General features: G+C 48.9%; 1 protein-coding gene across 2 annotated transcripts in view; it reads right to left on the reverse strand.

Moving 5' to 3' along the window:
• Positions 1-4,027: 4,027 nt before the first annotated feature.
• The window catches only part of LOC135828317 (mucin-2-like), a 22,621-nt gene continuing 5,703 nt past the window's right edge, over positions 4,028-20,945 (reverse strand). The window contains exons 7-17 of one of the 2 annotated variants that reach the window (XM_065340766.1): positions 20,755-20,820; positions 18,581-18,715; positions 16,129-16,185; positions 15,392-15,482; positions 14,576-14,704; positions 14,336-14,382; positions 11,802-11,948; positions 10,918-10,978; positions 9,343-9,482; positions 5,573-8,478; positions 4,028-5,522 (exon numbers count right to left, since the gene is read on the reverse strand). In XM_065340766.1, coding sequence (XP_065196838.1) covers positions 5,619-8,478; positions 9,343-9,482; positions 10,918-10,978; positions 11,802-11,948; positions 14,336-14,382; positions 14,576-14,704; positions 15,392-15,482; positions 16,129-16,185; positions 18,581-18,715; positions 20,755-20,820 — 3,733 coding nt within the window. In that variant the 3' untranslated portion in view covers positions 4,028-5,522; positions 5,573-5,618. Of the gene's footprint in view, positions 8,479-9,342; positions 9,483-10,917; positions 10,979-11,801; positions 11,949-14,335; positions 14,383-14,575; positions 14,705-15,391; positions 15,483-16,128; positions 16,186-18,580; positions 18,716-20,754; positions 20,821-20,945 lie in introns of both variants that reach the window. The other variant, XM_065340765.1, reaches the window with a different exon arrangement.

Consider the following 20,945-nt stretch of genomic DNA (forward strand, 5'->3'; position numbering starts at 1 on the left):
GAGCGAGAGTCTAGAGACATTGGACGTGCCATGCTTCTCACCCAGTGCTGTGAGAGTTGTCCCGGCGCTAACGAAAGAAGCCCAACTTGTGGCGGGCGATGCGCCTGGCAGCCCTGATCTGGATGCGGAATACACCCAAGCTCAGCAAAATGATGGCTTCGTGGCGGACAATGTCAGCTTCATGAGTGAGAGGCTACTGGAAACCGTCGCAGAAGGTGATGACGCTGACAGTGGATGTTATGAAAACAATTCCAGTACAGCGAAAACGAGCAACTCAGACAGCGCTGAAAGCAGGTGTGATGGACAAAGTGCCAGTATTCTTTCTCAACAGACCAGTGACAACACAGCAACGACTAGCTCTAGAAGTGGCTCTGCCTCATCCAAAACCACCGCGTCCAAACCCAGTGCACAGGCTGCTACTCGGCAAGGTGAGAACGGTAGTGGTGGTGGTGGTGGTAAGGCTGAAGCAACCACTACATCCGTACCAGCACCGGACACAAGCCTGGACGGTGAGAAAAGCGGCGATGACAACAAGTCTCTAAGTGGTCAAGTCGGCAAGCGAGATAGTAGCGGCTCTGTAGCATCTATCCTGTCATCATCGCCAAAGGGTGGCATCGCCGGTGGTAAGCCAGCACGCAACAAGCAACTCACTAAATTGCTAGGAGGTTTGAGGGGAAGTCGTGATAATAGTCTTGATCAGTCTGCACCCGTGTCAGTCTCATCTGCTGCTAGCTATGGCGGTGAAGGTGATGCTTTCCAGGCCAGTATGGGAACTAAGCTACGCACACACATGCAGAGCAGCAAGCGTAAGATAGCCAAGGTGTTCTCGGGCAAGATCCTCAGTCGTTCTAACGCCGTACAGGGACAGGATGTGACCACACCAGCAGCACGCAATGTACTCAAACACAAGCTGGTGTCACAACACGCACCGCTCGGTGAAAGTTTAAGCCTCGAGGTCGTGACTCACAAGGACTCGGTGGTTGTCGACGGCGACGATGCACTGTGGAAATCACCATATCACCGTTCCAGCTGCACACAGACAGTGACACCGGACGAGAGTATTCGCAGTGAGTTCTCCATCATGGCCATGCCTTCACCCATGGGACTACGGCAGCGTTGGAAGGAGGATGACAGTCGCTTCAGCAAGAGTCATCTGTTCACTGAGCGTGCAACACTGATTGAGAACCAGCTCAGTGCTTGCAACAAGCTGTTCTTTGAGTTGTGCCACTTCTACAACGCCCGGCACATCTACCCAGATGATGGATTTATCCAATGTCAATGCTTGAAGGTCTTCAGACGCGACGAGATTGCCGAGCATCAGTCGTTCGTTCATGCTGGTGTTGACTCGTTGCTCAGCTCTGGCAAGCTGCTGGAGCGCTGTCCACTGGCCATGTTTGGCTGTCGGCAGATCAGACAGACGCTGCAGATGCCGCAGAAGAACTGGCGCATAGACGTGGTGAAGGGAGCCGTGGCCGTTGTCCCGGCAACCAGCGTCCGGAGCGTCGTGCAGACCACAGATGCTGTGCCCACACGCCACCTTACCACACTGCCAACTGGCATACTGCAGATCATCACGTCTTACTTAGACCCGATCTCGCTCACCTGTTTAGCTGAAACATGCCAGCACATGCGGCAGCTTGTATCCTGCTCCATACAAGACCGTGGTATGGTGGTGCCCGTCTGGCAGAGAAGTGAAGATGAGGACAGCGGTGAGGTGAGCTGGAGTGTGCAGCGTCAGCAATGGACGCTCTCCACCTTCACGCAGTCGGTGCCGCTCAACTGCTGGCGACCAAGCAATGAGCCAACGATGGCCGAGCACCTGCAATCTTGCAGGGTGGCGCGTATGGATACGTGCCAGCATGGCGCCCAGTGGAAGCCGTTGCTGGGCTTGACAGACGTGCGTGCATTCTCCATCACCAGGGACTCGGACTACGAATCGGAAGAGGAAGAAGACGAGAGCGAGAGTGAAGAGGAGGGGAAGCTCGAGGTAACCATCTGTGCGCCAGTCAGTACATCAAGTGCTGTGTCGGCCAAGGTACGCTCTCGCCTCACCATGCTGAGACAGCGCGGCGGAGCGGGCAGCCAAGTAACACGTAAGGCAAAGAACAGCATAGCGGAGGAGGAGGACGAGTTCCAGAAGTCGCTGGCAGTCGGTGAGATCCTCGGTGAGGAGGCAGATGCTGTTGTCGACGATGACGACGAGGTAGTCGACGAGTAATGCTGACACTGCTGGAATGACATGAATGTCGTGGAGGTGATAACGTTGCTTTGTATATTTTCATAACCCGGCTGCTTTCTCTTTATGTTCTTTTGTATAACAGTTTTCTATTGTGCTTGTTTGGCCTGCCGCTGGTTGTATAGTTGTGTGTGTGTGTGTGTGTGTGTGTGTGTGTGTGTGTGTGTGTGTGTGTGTGTGTGTGTGTGTGTGCATGTACATGTGGTACGTATTATAAAACCTAACCCAGGCTTTTCCGCTGTGTTGCGGCGCGACGTGTGTCCATAGACACACTGTGTGCACGCAACCTGCGGTATCCACTCTTGATCTACAGCTCCGGGTATTTTTGCTTTTTATTCTTAAAAGTTTCATGCGTCAAGATTCTAATTGCTTGAATAAATCTTATTTTCAAATTCACAACAAAGCATCTAAAAGTACCCTGACCCCTCTCCTCTGCCCCCCCCCCCCCCTCCATTCAACATAACATACGAAACAAAAATTCTTCGCTAGCATCAGTACTTTTAAATTCCTTCTCCTGTTCTAATGGCTCTTCACTGATATCCTCTAAGATATTTTTTTCTTAGATTTTCCAAGCTATATTTTTCTATGCTCGACTGCTGGACTGTGTAATGACATACATTTACTTTACTGTTACCTTGCTTGCAAACATCACTACTCTGTGTGTGGCTGTGTGTGTGTGTGTGTAGCCCAGTCTCTCTCTCTCTCTCTCTCTCTCTCTCTCTCTCTCTCTCTCTCTCTCTCTCTCTCTCTCTCTCTCTCTCTCTCTCTCTCTGCACATGTGTTGTGTTGGATTTCCCTCCTTTTAGGGCATTAGCCATTCCTATCATCAGCCATATGTGGCTGTACCGATTCATATGGCGATGGGAGATAAAAGCCTTTAATTAAAAGGTGAAGCAAGACACGTGGAGAGTACATAACCTATGAACTCTTGGTTCAACTAAAGTCAACTGGGCTTTTTGCCACATGCTGCATACACAAAATGCATGCATGCGGCATCTCATCTACTCGCACAGCACATACCATTATCATTTTTTACACGACCCCGATACAATCCACTTGGGACTGTCCCTTTTTTCATTTGGATTTTAGGTCGAAGATCGATTGATAACCCGAAAATACGCTTCACCAAGGAGTCGTCAATACTGGTATTTGAGGACTCTCTGCGGTACACACCGTGCTGTATGCCTGTCGCACGAGAACCACGCAAATCGGCAAGTGCACTGGATGTACACACCTAACACTGGTAAATGCACACGTAACGATATGTACAGCACTGGTAGCATAGCAAATCTGACTGACGAAGACTTGTGCTAGGCAGCTGTCCAATCCACATTTTACGTAATAGGCGAAGCCATGTGAATTAACCCCCCAATGCACACCTGGTTTAGCGTTACACCAAACGGAGTAGACTACATCGAAATATACCACCAACCAAGACAGTGCACACACACACACACACACACACACACACACACTCAGACTCAGAGTGTGTGTGACGCGATGATGGTAAACAGCTATGTTAGACATAGCAACTTGTGTACACACACACACCTCAGACATGCCCATCGCGGAAGCGAGGATAGCGAACAGCTATGTTAGACATAGCAAATTGTGCTGGGATTACACAATTCAACAGCTTGCAAGGCTGATGAATTGACCGCCACTATTTTTAGCCACACACACACGCACACACACACACACCAACACACACACACCAACGCACACACACACACACACACACACACACACACACACACACACACCACCACCACCAACACACACAACGGAAGATTTCAATGGAATATTAATATTTCAACTGCTGTCTTTTTATACAGAGCACGCCAAAGACAGAACAGAACGCAACAATAAATATCGACAAGGATATAAGAAAAAGAGACAATGGGTGGACCACTATAAAAACCCTGACTACAACAAGGCTCGAAATAATAAACATGAATAAGTGTCCAGCCAGCCGCCTACTCTGGAAAAGAGTTTCAAAAAATAAATAATGAGGCTCTAGCTCTGTGGGCAAGAGGGACGCCGGTGGTGGGGACAACACAGCTTGTAGGGCCACGAGCAGCCGCAGCCGGCAGTGATCTAAGCTATGCTTGTGGTACACCATACCGGCGCATTTGTTAAAAAAATACATTGATAAAAAAGCGCTTGGTAGAACAAGAGCACAACATGTACATGCGGTTACGAGAACAAAGTGGGAAAAAAAGATACCCTACAATGTCAAGCGAATAATGGCCAGTAAAAATACTTCAAAAACAGTAACATGAGAAACATATGCACGCGCACACACACACACACAGCATCGGCTAAAAAACTAGGCAGAGGTAAATGAAATAGCAGGCGGGCACGTACCACCTTCCACAGTGCTATAAATACTGGTCAGAATATGATGAGGGTGGTGATGAGCAGGAGGGTGATAGGTAGGGTGATGATGATCACTGATCACACTAAAACGTCTAGAAAACTGTTTTAAAAAGGACGAAAAGAAAAAAGTACATAGAAGACAGCTATTCCAATCGAAGCACCGGGCAGAGACCAGTGAAAAATTTCAAGTGGCACACACACACACACACACACACGGACACACACACCCACGGACACACACACACACACGCTAGCACGAAGAAGCGCTGAGCATCAGCCGCACCATTACAGATGAGCACACAGCCCGGGTGAGACCGGCAATTCCGCAATGCACAAAGATCACATCAACTAAAAGTTCCAAAGAAGAAAAAGATGCGAGAACATAACATGAAACAATTATATGATAAGGGCCAGCCCATTTGATAAAGTTGCGATGTTAGTCAAGTAGTGGTACAAATTGGGCAAGGATCAAGAAAGAGAAGAGAGGGCAATCCGGAGATGGGTCTTTGGGTGATTGTCTTGAGTATAAATATGTATGTGTCTGGCTAGCTCCGGTGTGTGAAATGCACATGCAAGTCGGGGAGACGGTGATGGTGGTGCTTGGGTTGGTGGGCTGCGCACCGCCCATAGGCCACCAATATATCAAGCTCAATTCTGGAGAGTGATTGTGGAGTATATACACACGGTGTACAGGAGAAGAGCACGAGAGTGCTGCAATAGCGTGTGCTTGGTCTACAACAACAACAACTACTACTGTTGCTGCAGTACTAGTATGAGCAGGCCAGCGAGTGAACGTTGTAGACCAGCAATGTGATGACTTCACTGTGCCAGCACCAGCACCAGGCAGCTAGTCCACCCTACGCCTCCAATACAGTGGGTACTGACCGTGTGTGCTGTCACTCTGTGCCTCCAACACAGTGGATGCTAGTACTGACCGTGTGTGCTGTCACTCTGTGCCTCCAACACAGTGGATGCTAGTACTGACTGTGTGTGCTGTTATACCTTATGCCTCCAACACAGTGGGTACTGACTGCGCCTGCTGTTGCTGTGCTTGTTGGCGAGAGCCTACAGAAGTGTCTATAGGGATCGGTATTGTGCTGGCAGGTGACACTAGTCCTGGTGAGCCACTGCTAGGAAATGCACAGTCAGCATCATCTGCTGCCGTCGTCGCTGCTTCTGCTTCAGACACTGGTGACTTCATCTTCGGCTTGGACATCTCCTTGAAGCGGTCGAGAAGCGACTGGAAGTGCTGCGTCTGCTTCATATCCGCACCGCCAGTGTTGCGCCGCGTGGGAATGTACGTGACAAAGTTCTCCTCACTTGGAGACGACGACATGATGGAGCGACGCTGCGAGCGAGGGCTGAGGAACGTGAAGCGAGAGCCGCGGTTCAGCTGCGGACTGCTCCGCGATGCCATAATCGATGACGACGGTGACCCGGACGAGTGATGGTCTCCACGACGCAACGGTGGTGAGTGTGACGGACTGGACTCCCCTCTCTTATTCAGCCAGGAGTACGGAGCACGCGCTCGTCTTCCACTGTTACCGCCGCCACTACTAACAGACATTGAGCGAGAACCAGCAGTCCGTGATGAGCCCGATGAGCGCATTCTCGGAGACTGCTTACCACCCGCAGTGTGTGCCTTTTCTGTTGCTGCTGCCGCTGCTGTGCTTGTGTCTGCGTGGAATCCTGCAAATGAAAAGGTCGGTTTGTCAGCTGTGCTCGACACTGCCGTGCCAGTGCTAGCAGAGCTTGTCGTGTTGCTGCTGCCACTGCCACTACTGCCACTAGTGTCACTGCAGCTAGGAGTCGGTACAGCAGTAGTCCTCGTGTTGTCTCGTTCTGGTGATGATGATGCTGGTGGTGGTTGTGGCGGCGGAGCTTCACAGCTTGACCCTGCTTCCGCGACACCTACAGGACATTCCGTTGGCGTGGACGGACGCTCCCCTCCGCCGTGTTGTTGCCGCTGCTGCTGCTGTGGCGGTGATTCAGGATGATTCAACGGTTGTTCAGTAGTGTTGTTGGGTAGGTCTTCACTTGGAGACAGTGACTCACTCTCCTGCTGTTGATGGCTCTCTTGAACATGCCCGGAAGAGCACTGCTCAGTTCTCTCCTGTGATGATAAGGACGAGGAAGACGAGCGACAGTTAGGAGGTAGCAATGGCGAGGCGGCGCGCTCGATATTCGGCACAGTGTCCACGGTTGACTGTGCCTCCGTGGACATGGCGATGGTCTGTGCAACAGCAACATATGACTCGTCGTAGGCGGCAGCGACATCGTCCACAGCAGCCGCCGCAGCAGGATCTGTAGATGATGTGGCTGGGTCGGACTTGTCAGTGGCCGCGGTATGACTCACTTGGCGAGTTTCCTGCGGTGTGAAGATCTTGAATCTCTCAATAGACTGCACGCGATGGTGAACACTGCTGATCTGCGGTCGCTCCTCCACACGTACACGACGCACGGGGCCAATGTTGGGCGTTTCCACTACGGTTACAGACGACGTGGTGTCATCCTTGACGGGTGTTCCAGGTAATGGCGGCGTTGCTGTCGTCGCCAAAGCCGATGCTGTTGTTGCAGGCGGCGTGGGTGACATTGCCTGTGGAGGGGTCGGTGAAACGGGGCCAGATGAAGCAGCGCCAGAGTTGGCAACACGGGCTGGAGATGCGGTGGGTGATATCGTACGCAGACCCGCAGGTGTTACTTGTCCAGCCTGCTGCACCGTATCAGCCGAGGAGCTAAGGCGTCGCTGCGTCGGTGTCACATCATCAGAAGACGTACGCGACTCAAAGCTGGCAACCTGCTGGCGAACACGATCTGCAGTTAATGTCGGTGATTCAGATCTAGTATCGCTGTTACCAGCATGAGCAGCCATCTCAACATCCGCCGGCACGTCTCCAGGCGACGAGCTGCATTCGCTACCCACGCTGGTTGTACGCTGTGACAGTGTGTCTAGCCGATCCGCCGGTAACTCCTGGCGTAGGCGAGAGCCAAGCTCACTCTCGATCTGCTGTGCGCTGGGCTGCCGATCGGCAACCGGCGTGTGGCTACTGTCCTCAATGGGACTATGCGGTCCTGCTGCCGATGCTGCTGCTGGCGCTGTGGCTGAAGTGGCTAACAGCTGTTGTGAGTGTGGCCGAGTACTAGTTGTCGCTAGGGTACAGCTACTGCCGTCACCACCAGCAGCAGCAGCAGCAGCAGTAGCAGTCATTCCAAGCGCCGAGGACGACGACAGGCTTGTTGTCATGCCACCAGTGCCAGCCGTTTGGCCAGCGCCATGGCGACTGAACGCTGCAGTCGGGTCCCAGGACTTGGCACTGCTCGCACGCCGATGGCCTGGCGCAAACTCTGCACCGGCCGGCGAAGTTGCTCTGGCAGTGGCAGCAGATGCTGACGTGGAGTCGGCATGGCTCACTGGGCATGTGCCCGTGGTCAGGTGATGTCGCTTAGACGTGGCTGCCGCCGCTGCTGCACCCCTCACCTCCACTGCACACGTAGCCAGCTCATCCGGAACCTGCTGCTGCTCGCTCATCAAGCTCTTAAAGTAGAGGCTGATGTTCTGCTCCTTCATGAGCTCCTCTTCGCGCTTGGTGCCTGCCCAGGACTTTGGTCGCTGAGAGCTGAGGCGCAGGCGAGAGACGGATGACGTGCGGACAAACGCTTTGCTACCGTCTGCTCCTGCCGCAGCAGCAACATCGTCATCATCATCGTCTGCATCGGCATCATGACAACTGCCCATTCCGGGAATGTCCACCATTAGGTCCTCGCTGGCGGAGCTCACGCGGCAAGAGGCCGGTGGTGACGGTCCCGGGATCTCGGTGACGCGCTTGCGCAGTGTGGCCTTCTCTCCCCATACAGGGTTGTGCCTGACCAACACAGTAACACAACACAACACACAACACCAAGCTTACTCTTAAAATACTAGCAGTACATAATACATGGCTGTGTATTGGTTACAAGAAGTAGACGATGAAAAGGTTAGTTGTAACTGAGTTTCACGCACGAGGCGAACATCCGACAACACCTGGTGCGTGAAACTCACGAGTTACAACTAACCGTTTCATCCTCTACTTCTTGTAAGTAGCTCTGCCCTTTAGGCATTGAGCACTGTTTTGGACAGCCCGGAACCCTTCTGGTTTATGCGTATTAGTTATGTAGAGCACACACAGCTGGCACAACATGACCTATCAAAGCTTCTCTATACAAATTCTCACACTGTACAATGGACAACAATGCTGTGCTATGCCATCACAACATTGGTAGCGTACTAACAAGACTATCAACAACACAATTGAATAGTACATCAACATAAGCACCTGCACCAACCATAATCACAGCAGTCGGCCCAACACAGCAAAGCTACTAAAAATGAGAAACGGAGGTTTGGGTTTCGACTGTCTGACAGAAACTCTACTGGGAGAACAGTGGGAAAGCCACAACAGGCGGCGCGTAGCCCGTGTATAGCCAGCGGAGTCCGGTCAGCACACCAGAAGATAGCTGTCATACGAACTACATAGGCAAAGTAGGCAAAATAACAGCTGTGAGGTTGCAGGTGATACGCGGTCACCACAGCACGGACATGCTCTGGTACATTGTCACCACAGCACAGATGTGGGAGCCATGCCCTACGTGCACAAACACATTGTCACCACAGCACTGATGTTTGAGCTACGCCATGCGTGCACAAACACGCAGGCAAACATGCAGCACAGCCTAGCCTGGCCACTTACCTAGCACCAAGAATGCCTTCATACTGTCTCAGCTGCTGTATGAAGCCACAGTTGGGGTTGACGCACTCACGACGCTTTCGCACATAGTCCAGTGCCTCCTTCAGCTGCCACTTGTATTCCTTCATGGCAAACGCTATCACCTACACACGTCAGCACACAGCAAAGTGCAGACACATCAGCACACAAAAAAAACAAAAAAATCGCTCATAGAATGTACTAGTAAGCGAGCACACGGCATCGCATGGAATAACATGCAAAGACACTCTCTTGCATAGGGATGATGAAAGACGATCCTGGGGTTCTCCCAACTGGGCCGATGCGCCCTACTGGTAGGGGAAACCAGCTGCTGTCAGACTGGGTTGTGTGGGAGTGGATTTTAAATAAAAGAACAATTTGTACAATACATACAGCTACTACAACAGAATTCAGGAGTGCGCGTGTGTGTGTGTGTGTGAAAGCGAGAGGAGAGAGAGAGAGGGAGAGAGAGAGAGAGAGAGAGAGAGAGAGAGAGAGAGAGAGAGAGAGAGAGAGAGAGCGGGAGAGAGAGAGAGAGAGAGAGAGAGAGAGAGAGAGAGAGCGGAAAGAGGAATAAAAAGAGAGGTAGATCATGGAGATAGAGAAAACCTAAGGGTAAGCTAGACAATACAGTCCTACTTGGTCCGGCTCATCGCAATTGTCGCTTATCTCCCACGCACCTTTTGACAGGTAAAACCCAGTCCGATCACGACATCTAACTTACTTTTGCTTGGGAGGTTGTGATGGCAAGATCAAAGGAGGCACCAAAGAAAAATGATCGCGACTAGCACTTTGAATCGCGATGTGTTCGACTTTTTTGGGAAGTGGGAATCTGGCCATTCACTGTCTGTGTTGCCAAAAGCCAAGCGCGCAGCGACCCGAAGACCGGAACTGTGGCAGGGGCAACTGACATCCTGGAGAGCGTGACAGGCACGCGCGTGCACGGCAGAGGAGTACGAGTCGCATGAGCGTCATGCTGAAGAAGAAAGGTGTTTTTGATGCGATGCGCCCGGCCGACGGTTGTTGTTCCTTGCTTGGTGGACCTAGCACTAGTAGTAGGCCGTATGCCTGGTTTGTTGAAACACGCTGTGGAGACACACAGGTCACACTGCCCACGGTTCCTTCAAGCACCGAATTGACAGCCACAGCTGTTCCTTTCCCGTTGCTGCCATACGACAGCCTGAGTGAGAAAGCAAGAGATACTCCGTCTACGCCAGCAGCTAGACACCAGCAAATGGCAGCTCCAGTGATGCAGAGTTGAATGAACTCTGGACCTGTAAGAGTGTGAGTGCAAGAACGCGCTCCTTCGCGGATTTATTTCGTGCATTTTGCTTACCTTGCTTCCTTTCTTCGACTCGCTTCACCTGATTCCATTGCTGAAATTTTTTCTTGTGGCGGAGAGTATTCTTGTATCATGCTTCCTCACTATGCCTACTGGAAATTTCACAGAGCGGTAAAAAAAACTCCTGTTCTTAGTGGCGATAGATAAGCGACAATTGCGATGAGCCGGACCAAGTAGTATTAATACAAGCGCCATATTGAAAGCAGTGTGGTACTCACTGTTGAGGCTGAGCGACTCACTCCCATCTTGCAGTGTACCAACACCTTTGAGTTGTTTGCCCTGTGGCAACCACACACCCACAACCATGCAAGAAGTCAGCAGCGCACAAGAAAGAAAGAAAGAGAGAGAGAGATAGAGACACACACACACACACACAGAAAGAGAGAGGGACAGACAGACAGGAAGAGAGAATGCTGACGTGAGAGACAGAAAGAAAGAGAGGGGGGGGGGGGGGGCAGAAAGAAAGAGGGACAGACGGACAAGAGAGAATGCTGACTTGAATTTCTAGATGTGTGTACCACACATACACATCAGTGGTGAAACGAATATCAAAACCCAGTAGCCGAATATTCTTTGGCTTAACGAACGAATATTCTTTCATTAACATGGATGACATCACACGTCCTCCTCTCAGTCATTTTATTGGATATTGTGACTATTATTAGGCATGACAAACGAAGGCACATATTTCTCCACCACTTCTAGGTCAATTTTCACAAAATCCCCAGCTGAAGTGCATTTTACACGCTCAAAAAACAGCTCAAGACGTGATTTTTCGTTCGACCGCCATAGCTCCATTCCAGGACCTCGGATCGCGTCCGGGTTGGTTCGAGACGACAGCTGAGAGTTGTCTAATGCCGATGGAACTTTCGATGAAGCGGTTCGGTCAAGTATCCGCGAAGTTACGGAAGTTTGAAGTCGCCCGGTAAACTCTGCATACCCGGTTAGCGAATATTCGCCATGAGAAATATTCGTTCGAATGTGACAAACCGAACGAACATTCGAATATTTGGTATATTCGTTTCACCACTAATACACATACATACACATGGCTACAAGCCCCCGAGCCCCAGGCTGGGCTTACAGGCATAAAAGTACTCACTGTGCTTTCTTGATGAACTGATAGGTGTCATCCCAGTGCTTGAGAAGATCAGTTTCCGATGTATCCCACACACGAATGTTGTAATAGTGAAACGAGTCCGGAAAGAAATTGTCAATCTCACATGTAACGTTTAGAACATAGCCGATCCTGATACAAACAAACAAACAACAGCGAGTTAGAAAGATTGGCTACAACAAAGTTTGAGTAACGACGAAAAACACAAAGCCTTTTGAATGAGGTGAAATGGGCACGAGCAATTAGAAAATACAGGTATTACACATTCCTAGACACCCTTAGCAAACAACGTTATGTTGTAACAGTATTACCGTGAGGGGGAAAATACCGTGATTTCGGCTCGACCTTTAGCAAGATGCACGCTATTTTCAGTACGCTGTTGCCACGAGAATAGCTTTTACTTGGTCCGCGTCAGCGATATTGTCGCTTATCTTTCAGCTTTGTTTATATGTCGCCAATGCTTACTTGGCAGCCCATTTCATCCCAATTTTGGTTATCCTGAAAGGTCTAGCTAGAGTTCGAGTGGATTTCGAGAGCGACAGGTGGGTGATTCCGATTGACACAGCGCCGCATCAAAATAGATTTTCTTTTTACGCTGTGCAGGCAAGAGCAGCGCAAGCCACAAGAAAGTAATCGGCTACTCGGAATCTGCTCCATTTTGCTGAACGGCCGAGATCGCTCACCTCAGGGATCGCTCATCAAGCTGAGATCGCAGCTCCCTTACCTCCAGCTCAACGCTCGGAGTATCCAGCGCGTCGTGGAGATTTGCAAGTACTGTGCGCATCGTCGTCGTTCAAAATACAATCTTGCAAAGAACGGCGTCTGATTTAACCACACAGGCTGTCGTGCTCACGGCTGTTCACGTGCAGGCACTTATCAATATGGCGTCGTTCGGTGCGATTTATGTAACATTGTGCGAATAGTACAAATACGCGATGAGTTTACGTTTTTGCAAGAAACTCATGTCGATCCTCGCGTGGTTCCACGATTTGGGACGCGAAACCAAGAGAAAAGTTTTGAAAGCGCTCGAGCGAGATACTCGACTTTTCGGCAATTTGAGAGAGAAAGAGGGTGGAAAGGCGTCCTGGCCTGCCCAGTTAGCTGTCTTTCCGCTTCAAACTTGCTCGAAGTACTCCTGGCAGTCTGGAGATTGATCTCGCCAGTGATTGTCAGCCTCTGCTTGCCGTGCTCGCGTGTACAACATTCAAGTTAGACATTTCGTAATCGTTCAACGCACAATAGGGTAGATATCACAATTTCAAGCTCACTTGGCCGGCTGCTGTCTTCTTCTATAATATCCCACATGCCGACTAAGCAATTTACAGCAGGAAGCAGCCTTCTACACTCAACAGCAACTAAAGGGCCACACCATTTTGTCTTCCAAATCAAGAGAAAACAGGCTCCTGACTCGTCGCGCGTATTTAGAAGTTCACGCGCGTATTCTAATGACACTTGGGGAAGACAACCAGAGGATAGTCCTCTACCTGGGAAAAAATCGATCTAAGCTGGGAAAAAATCGGGAAGGGCTTCTCGGAGCCGAGTTTGTCAGCGACGACACAAGGTGTATTCCAGAACGAAGCCAAAGTCGCACGACACAGAACAAATGTTTCTTGAAGGAAAGGCAGTCATGTGAGGTACGAGCGGAAAGCTTGAAACAAGACGCAGATGATCAGCGTGTTCCCCGGGCTGTCCGGGCTGACTTGTCTCCAATATCCAGGGGAAACCATGGCCTACTCGTGTTCTGACGATTTGAAAATTCAAATTTTCTTGCCATTGAAGCCCAATCGAGACTTTCGGCGGCCATATTGTTGAGTGGCGTGAAATCGCACAAAAAAACAGCCGTGTGCTGCCCGCGCGAAGTCCTGTAGAGAAGGCGACCGTCGCGATCGACTTCTCTTTAGAAAATAGCCAGGCAGCGGAAAGGAAGAGAGATGAGCTTGCAAAAGCAAGAGAGTCGATCCCGAGCAAAAAATATTTGTCGCCAGCGCCGAGAGCAGCGACGAGGAGGACCGAAAAAGTAGGAACCCTTCCTTAGACAATAAATTCCTCGCAGGTAGTTGTCATTCTATACCTTACCGTCCATCGTGCCAAGTTTTATCACTTCAAGTGCACGCGTTCATGTCCAAAGTCTAAGTTCAAATTGTCGAAAGATAAGCGACAATATTGCTGACGCGGACCAAGTACTTCACGCGGTACAACCATTTATGTCACCATATACGCGATACAAGGTGAAATGCGTACGGACTATGCAATATTTGGCCAAAAAATGTACCGTTGGTCACAACGATAAATCAGCCCCAATAAGGTTTTTACGCTGCAGCTTCAATGCTATTTGGGTAATCAAGGTACGAGTACCGTAAAAAATAGTGTTACCGTTGTTTGCTAAGGGTGTCTAATTGCCCAGGGTAAGCTCATTGCGTTTGAGGCCTGCGCCTCTCCCTCTCTCTCTCTCTCTCTCTCTCTCTCTCTCTCTCTCTCTCTTGCCCGCACACACAAAACGAATGAAGCAACAATCTTACCCTTTCTCCTGCATCTCCTTGAAATTGCTTGCATTCCACTCTGAGCCCTGCATACCATCAATATAACCAAGAGAAGCAATGGCAAACAACATCAGCGATCTGCACTACTTCATGTCACATGACCTCTAACAAAGCAGCCTGAAAACTGCCACGCTCTGCCTCGGTTGGCGTTCTATTGCACACATACAGCCTGAACATGGCAGGTGCAGGCATGCATGTCAGACTGTTGTCAGTGCTTACCAAGTAGAGGAAATCAAAAATCTCTGATGACAGCTCCATTTGCCCAAAGATTGATAACGTCTGCTGATCAATGAAGCCACGATAGTCCTTCAGGTCAAGTTTCAGCTTCTCTTCGCACAGGTTACGAATCTGCAAAATGAAAGGGGGGGGGGGGGGGAGAGACAACACAGACGCAGAAACAGAGAGAGAGAGAGAGAGAGAGAGAGAGAGAGATAATGAGTTTTTAAGGATGATGGAGAGACAAACAACGACAATAAGAAGCCGTGCGTCAACGTTCAGGGCAACATGACACCTCAGACAGACAGCATTGCGGAAACGTGCTCCGACAAACATCTCACGCATACACGTGGCAGTACAGAATATACACTGCTCATGTTCACAAGAATGTGTCTAGCACAGCTGTGATACGAACTACATGTAGACCCGTGTGGAACAAGGCTCCACGGTTTTAATTCTTATCAGCGTACAGTCAACTTCGTTAATAACGACTGCGGATATCACGACAATTCGCTAATAACGACAGCGGATATAACGACAATTCGCGAATAACGACAGAATTTCCATGCCCAGAGCAAAGTCCATTCTACCTGTGTGCATATAACGACACTTCGCGAATAAGGACACTTTTCTGATGCCCGGACGAGTGTTGTTATACGCAAAGTTGACTGTACATACTACATACGCTCCACTGTATACACTTGACAAGCCTAGAGAGGCACACCAGTACCGAGTCACAGTGAGTGAAAGCTGAGTGAAAACACAGTTGACCAGGGCCGCAGTGCAGTGAGAGACAGTGCGGGCAGCCGGCTCACTCACCTCCTTGCTAGTGGCACATTCCAAGTCGACCGTCTGCATGACCGCACGCAACGTGTTGACGATGCGGATCTTGAGTGGGTCCTCACGATCACTGCAGCCATGCACGTACAAGCCCATTGTGCATTGCCAAATATGGGAGGTATGAGTAATGCATGTGAGTACGCTGGGATCAGGAATGCACTGTTCAATACCCCAGACGACCATGCCCAGGTGGCTGTGTGGGGTACGTATGGTACAGATTACGTCATTGCGCAACGGGCTCATTGGAAGAATTCATAGCACACAATAGATTACTGACAGCCCGTTGCCAGAGCGAACGGAAATGAAGCAACAAGCCATACTACACTAGAACAACGCAAGGAACTTCCGGAAGTCTGGTGACATTTTAGTACAGCACACAGCTCGTGGAGTTATAATATTTTCAAGCCAGTGAATAGCACTTGGGCACACTTTCTTTGGGAAAAGTCAGCCTGGCTCATTCTCATAGGAACAAAATTTTTAAAAAGGTTCCAAATTTCGGCATTCAGTAGTCACTTTGCACAGTGTGCCAGCATAACCATTTGAACTGTGTTCTGTGATACAAAACTTGACAGTCGCAGCATTGGATAGAGAAAGTACAAGCACTTGGACACTCTTGGGAGTTATCTACTCTTGCTATTGGTCACGCAGAGAGAGAGAAAGAGGAAGAGAGAGAGAGAGAGAGGAGGGGGAGTAAGATACATTCGATTTCCTCCTACCTTGTTCTTGACATTCCTGGCGAATCAGGACGTGTTGTGGAATCCTCCGTGAACGCCCTGTGAGCCACAGCAGAGAGAGTGAGAGAGAGAGAGTGAGAGAGACAGAGAGAGAGACAGACAGAGAGAGAGAGAGAGAGAGAGAGAGGGAGAGAGAGACAGAGAGAGCAACAGGCATTCAATGCAAAAGCCTGGCGTATGTACCGGAAACTCATCTTCGTAAACTCATTTTTATCGCGCTCTTCACAAGTCCGCATCTGACGCCTGATCATGGGGTGGTGGCGTCCCACGGAAGCGGAAAGGTGGTTCTTGACCAGGGAGTTGTACGACTCCTTGTTCTTGACCTGCCCGGTACGCGAACCCGTCGATTATTTCTTCTTCACAAGTTTGGGAAAGTACCTGATGAAAACACCAATTGAAGAGCTGGAATGCAAAACCAGATAAATCCATTTCATCACTTTTCGGATAAATGGCCAAAAAGGATTCATTTCATGTGCGGCTAGTAATAGTTTCTAAATCCAAATTTAGTTTCCAGCTTTTGAAATGGTTCTGGTGAGATTTTGCATGTGAAATTTTGGCTGGTGGTGCCCCTAGACCTTTTGATTGCACTGAGCTGAAATCTGATTTTCTCGGGGCGCATATCGTGTGTTTTGCATCTCAGCCTTTCAATCGTCGCTTTAGGTCAACTCTCTGCAGAACACAACCCCCCGGTAAAGATGGATAGGGGCAGAAAAGGGTACAGTCGTCCCTCTTTAATCCAGCACTTTATAAACCAGCATATTTTCAGTAACCAAAATGTCCTCTTCATGCACATGCAGCAGTAAACCAGATCTGTTAATCCAGCACCCTCCCCAATCCAGCAGAATTTCCGTAGCACAAAGGGTACCGGAATTATAAAGGGAGCACAGTATTCCAGTTTGGTCTAGCTGTCGGCATTTTCACGATGAAGTGGCATGTACCGTATTTCCTCGATTAGAAGTCACACTCAATAAAAGTCGCACCCCCTTCTTCAGGTTTGAGCCATATTGTTTCGATATATTCACTTCACTAGTATGCCATGGTCGATTGCAAGTCGCATCCCCTTTTCGTCCTTAAAAAGGTGCGACTTATATTCGGGGAAATACGATATTCATCCAAAACGGCCAGTGGGTTTCCCCTGCTCTAGAACGTGACTGCTGGGGCACTGGATCAGCATTGAACAGCGACTATTTTAGTCGAATCATCTTGCGGCTACCGTAAAATTCCGTTAATAAGCCCCGGGCGTATACTTTGCAGAGCGTCAAAAACCGGGCGTATATTCGAGCATGGGCTTATTTTAGGGCATGGGCGTTATTTCGGACGCAATCTGCAGAAGATCAATCTATCAGCAACCCACTAGTTTCAGTGAACCACCATTCACACTGAGCGCGGTACAGGTACATCAAACCACAGTTGGAAATTTGGTCGTAACCAAGAATGTAGCGATAAATTACAGATTTGATAGGTAAACCACTTGCTAAAAAAATAAACCACTTGCTATGGTAAGTACAAGGCACAACAGGTACCGGCATGGCTGAAAACGGCTGGTCATTTTGAGTCCACTTTACGCCCTGGGCTTATTTCGGGCATGGGCGCTAAAACGGACTTGAAATGTACACTGCCTAAAACTGGGCTTATTATCGGACATGGGCGTTATTTAGGGTGGGCTTATTTACGGAATTTTACGGTATTTCAGTCGCTGCACTTAGAACAAGGACGTGGCGTTTGGTCCGGTTGGTTCAGGTGAAGTCCTGATATCGAGTGTCAACCAAGGCGATGTCGGTATCCAGTAATCCGCGTGTCCGGACATTGGACATGTAACAATCTACGTGATAACTGTGAGCGGAACACACTGAAGACATCAGCAAGAAGGACGAGCTTTCGGAGGAGAGAAAGTAAAGAAACTATCGCGCATGTAATGAGGGAACAGCAGGAAAGCAATGTTTCTCCTTTGTCTTGTAGTACTCGCTCAGGGTCATTGCTCACATCACACTACCAGTGCCGTATTCATTACAGAATCTGACTCTTCGTCTCGTAAAGACACTGCATCCTGTCGCTTCCTCTGCGTGGATTTCGCAGTGAAAACCATGCTGAGGTACTTTCTGGACACTGTTGTTGGAGATGGAAAGTCAGCCAGCAACTTCAAAGCTAGTTCTGCCACGGATAACAAGTCATCAAGAATTTATGAGAGAAGATATGTGCAAAGAATAGAGGCTGCGTGAACCGAGAATAGTATGCACTACAAGGCTTGCTGTGAGCCGGAAGGCCAGGTTAGGTGAACAGAAATTTAGAGAAGCAGTTCCCTAATGGATTATGTATGTGAGTGTTTGTTCGGTGTATTGAAATTTTAGGTATGAAACACATGCACCGAAAGTACCGAAAATAAAAGTACACCGGAAATTTGTGAAATTACATTAACTGTAAGATGTGAACTCACCAGTCACGTAGAGTGCGCTGATCGCTGGTGAGTCGAGACTGGTAGTAGGACGTCCACGTGTGAGACAGGCCTCCGTGATAGTAGTTGTTGGCAGACGCACAGTGGATCGTCTCGTGCAGCTTCTGAATGGTTGCCCTGAGCAGAGGACAAGCATAGCAGACCAAGCTTCCTTTTTTAAACAAAACAAGAAAGACTAGTAGAAGAAAGGAAAGATATTTAAGGTGAGCATTATTAGATCTAAAACTAATACAAGAAACACTGAAATTCTAAAGCTAGCACTATTTGAGGCGTGATTACATGAGCAGCGAGCAGTGTGAATGCAAGTGTAGATTGAAGAAATGCAGGTGAGAAAGGAACATTTCTCACATACCCACTCACATACATGCACCTTTCTCACCTGTATTTCTCCAAGCTACACTTGCATTCACACTGCTAGCTGCTCATGTAATCACGCCTCCAATAGTGCTAGCTTTAGAATATCAGTGTTTCTTGTATTAGTTTAGTTTTAGATCCAACAGTAGAAGAAAGGAAGGACAAACATGTTACGCACCAAAAACCAGCAAAAATAGGCACAAACGCGTGGTTTCACGCGTACACGCGCCAGTTGTGAACACAGCTTAACTGTCCACCAATGTAAACAGATCATATACAGTCAGCTAGTGCGACAACATGGCTCCTTTTACTGCAAGACATGTTATTATAACGAGTCGCAAATTTAACGATTGTCCAAAATTCAAAGGTTAACGAGAAGATATGTTAACGATCTTGCAGTATTCTGGCGTATCCACACACAGCATATATGAAGCAGTACGGCCTCAACGGATCTTATCATAACGAAGAAATGTCATCCGTTAAAACGTTAGATTTGCTTCCTCGTTATATATACATGTCTTACAGTATACATGACTACATTGCCTCAACATCCCAGTACAAACTAGTAGAAGAGATTGGGAACAGAAAGAAAGAGATCAACAAAAGATACACCCAGAATTGCAACAGGTCATATATGACCGAAATTTCAAGCGGGGATTTCAGCGGGCGATCGTCATCGTTTCTCGATTTTTTTCGATAAACCCACAGCTGAGATGCATGCGGATCGAATGAGCATAAAATCAACGTACGTCCCAAGTAAAAAAAAGTGCACGAAAAATCCCCCTGAACATTGCACACTCAACAGTGCATTCACTCTCAAAAAAGTTTCTTGTTGAGAAAGACGCGGGTCTTCTTGTCGTCCAGGACGTTTCCTGACGGCAGAAGAAGCTGCAGACTTGGCGCACAGTTTCTGACAGTGCCAGACCTGCTCTCGTCGTCTGAGGAAGATGCTCTCTTGACGATAATGATGTTTTGGATGCCAGCTCTGATGGAACACAAAAGTTTTTCAACACTTCACTTGGCAACTTTTTTTATCCGAATTCGGTCTGGTCTTTTTTATGTGAAAGCTTTGTCCATCTAAACCGATCTGCATACAAGTTGTACTTAACAAATCATAACAGTTCTGGAGTTAAAAAGCTTATATCACGTGGTGTAGTGTCGCAGTTGTACGTTTCCAGGCCGTTTTTAGCGAGCAGCGGAGTAATAAAAAAAGCACTCTCTGACAGAAACTCACTGCGCGTATGCAAATCCCCAGCATGATCATGGCAGATGTTCGGATTGCAGGCACGCTATCCTTCGTTTGTACGTAGTACGAAACGTACCCGAGACACGTGATGTGAGTTTCGCCGTCGAAGACCCCATATGCAGAGTTGCACACTCTTGGGGGGGGGGGGGGGGGGGTTATAATTATACTCTTGAAGTTACCGTATTTTTCCGGTTGTAAGTCGACCTTTCACGACTGAAAATAGAAGAAGAAAGGGTGGGGGTCGACTTACAACCGGGATTCGACTTATAACCGGGAACTATCGGTATCTTTAAAAAAAAATGACCTGCACTGCATGCACGATTGTACGAATGCACCGGGTGTACACATTTGTGCCAGTTTATTGGCCTTTTTCAAGGATTGGGACGTTATACCCTCCAATAAGGAATGTTGACATGATTTGTTGATGTGTTAGTAGCAGGGAGTAGTTAGTAGTGCTTCGTTGGGTGAAAACTTTAAAACGCAGAACTGAGACCTCCGGATACGGGGTCGACTTATGACCAGGGTCGACTTACAACCGGTAAAATACGGTACTTACCACATACACTGGACGGAGACCGGCTTGAACGTGTAGAAATACTGGCCTACCGTCAACGTGAAGCGCCTGGTAACACGACAAGCAAGCAGTGCACACACACACACGCACACACACGCACACACACAAGCATACAGACAGACACACACACACACACACATACATATATACACAGAGTTTGCCCACGGTTCCAA

The sequence above is a fragment of the Sycon ciliatum genome, chromosome 12 (assembly GCF_964019385.1).
Source record: "Sycon ciliatum chromosome 12, ocSycCili1.1, whole genome shotgun sequence".
In the NCBI taxonomy this organism is placed as follows: Eukaryota; Metazoa; Porifera; class Calcarea; order Leucosolenida; family Sycettidae; genus Sycon; species Sycon ciliatum.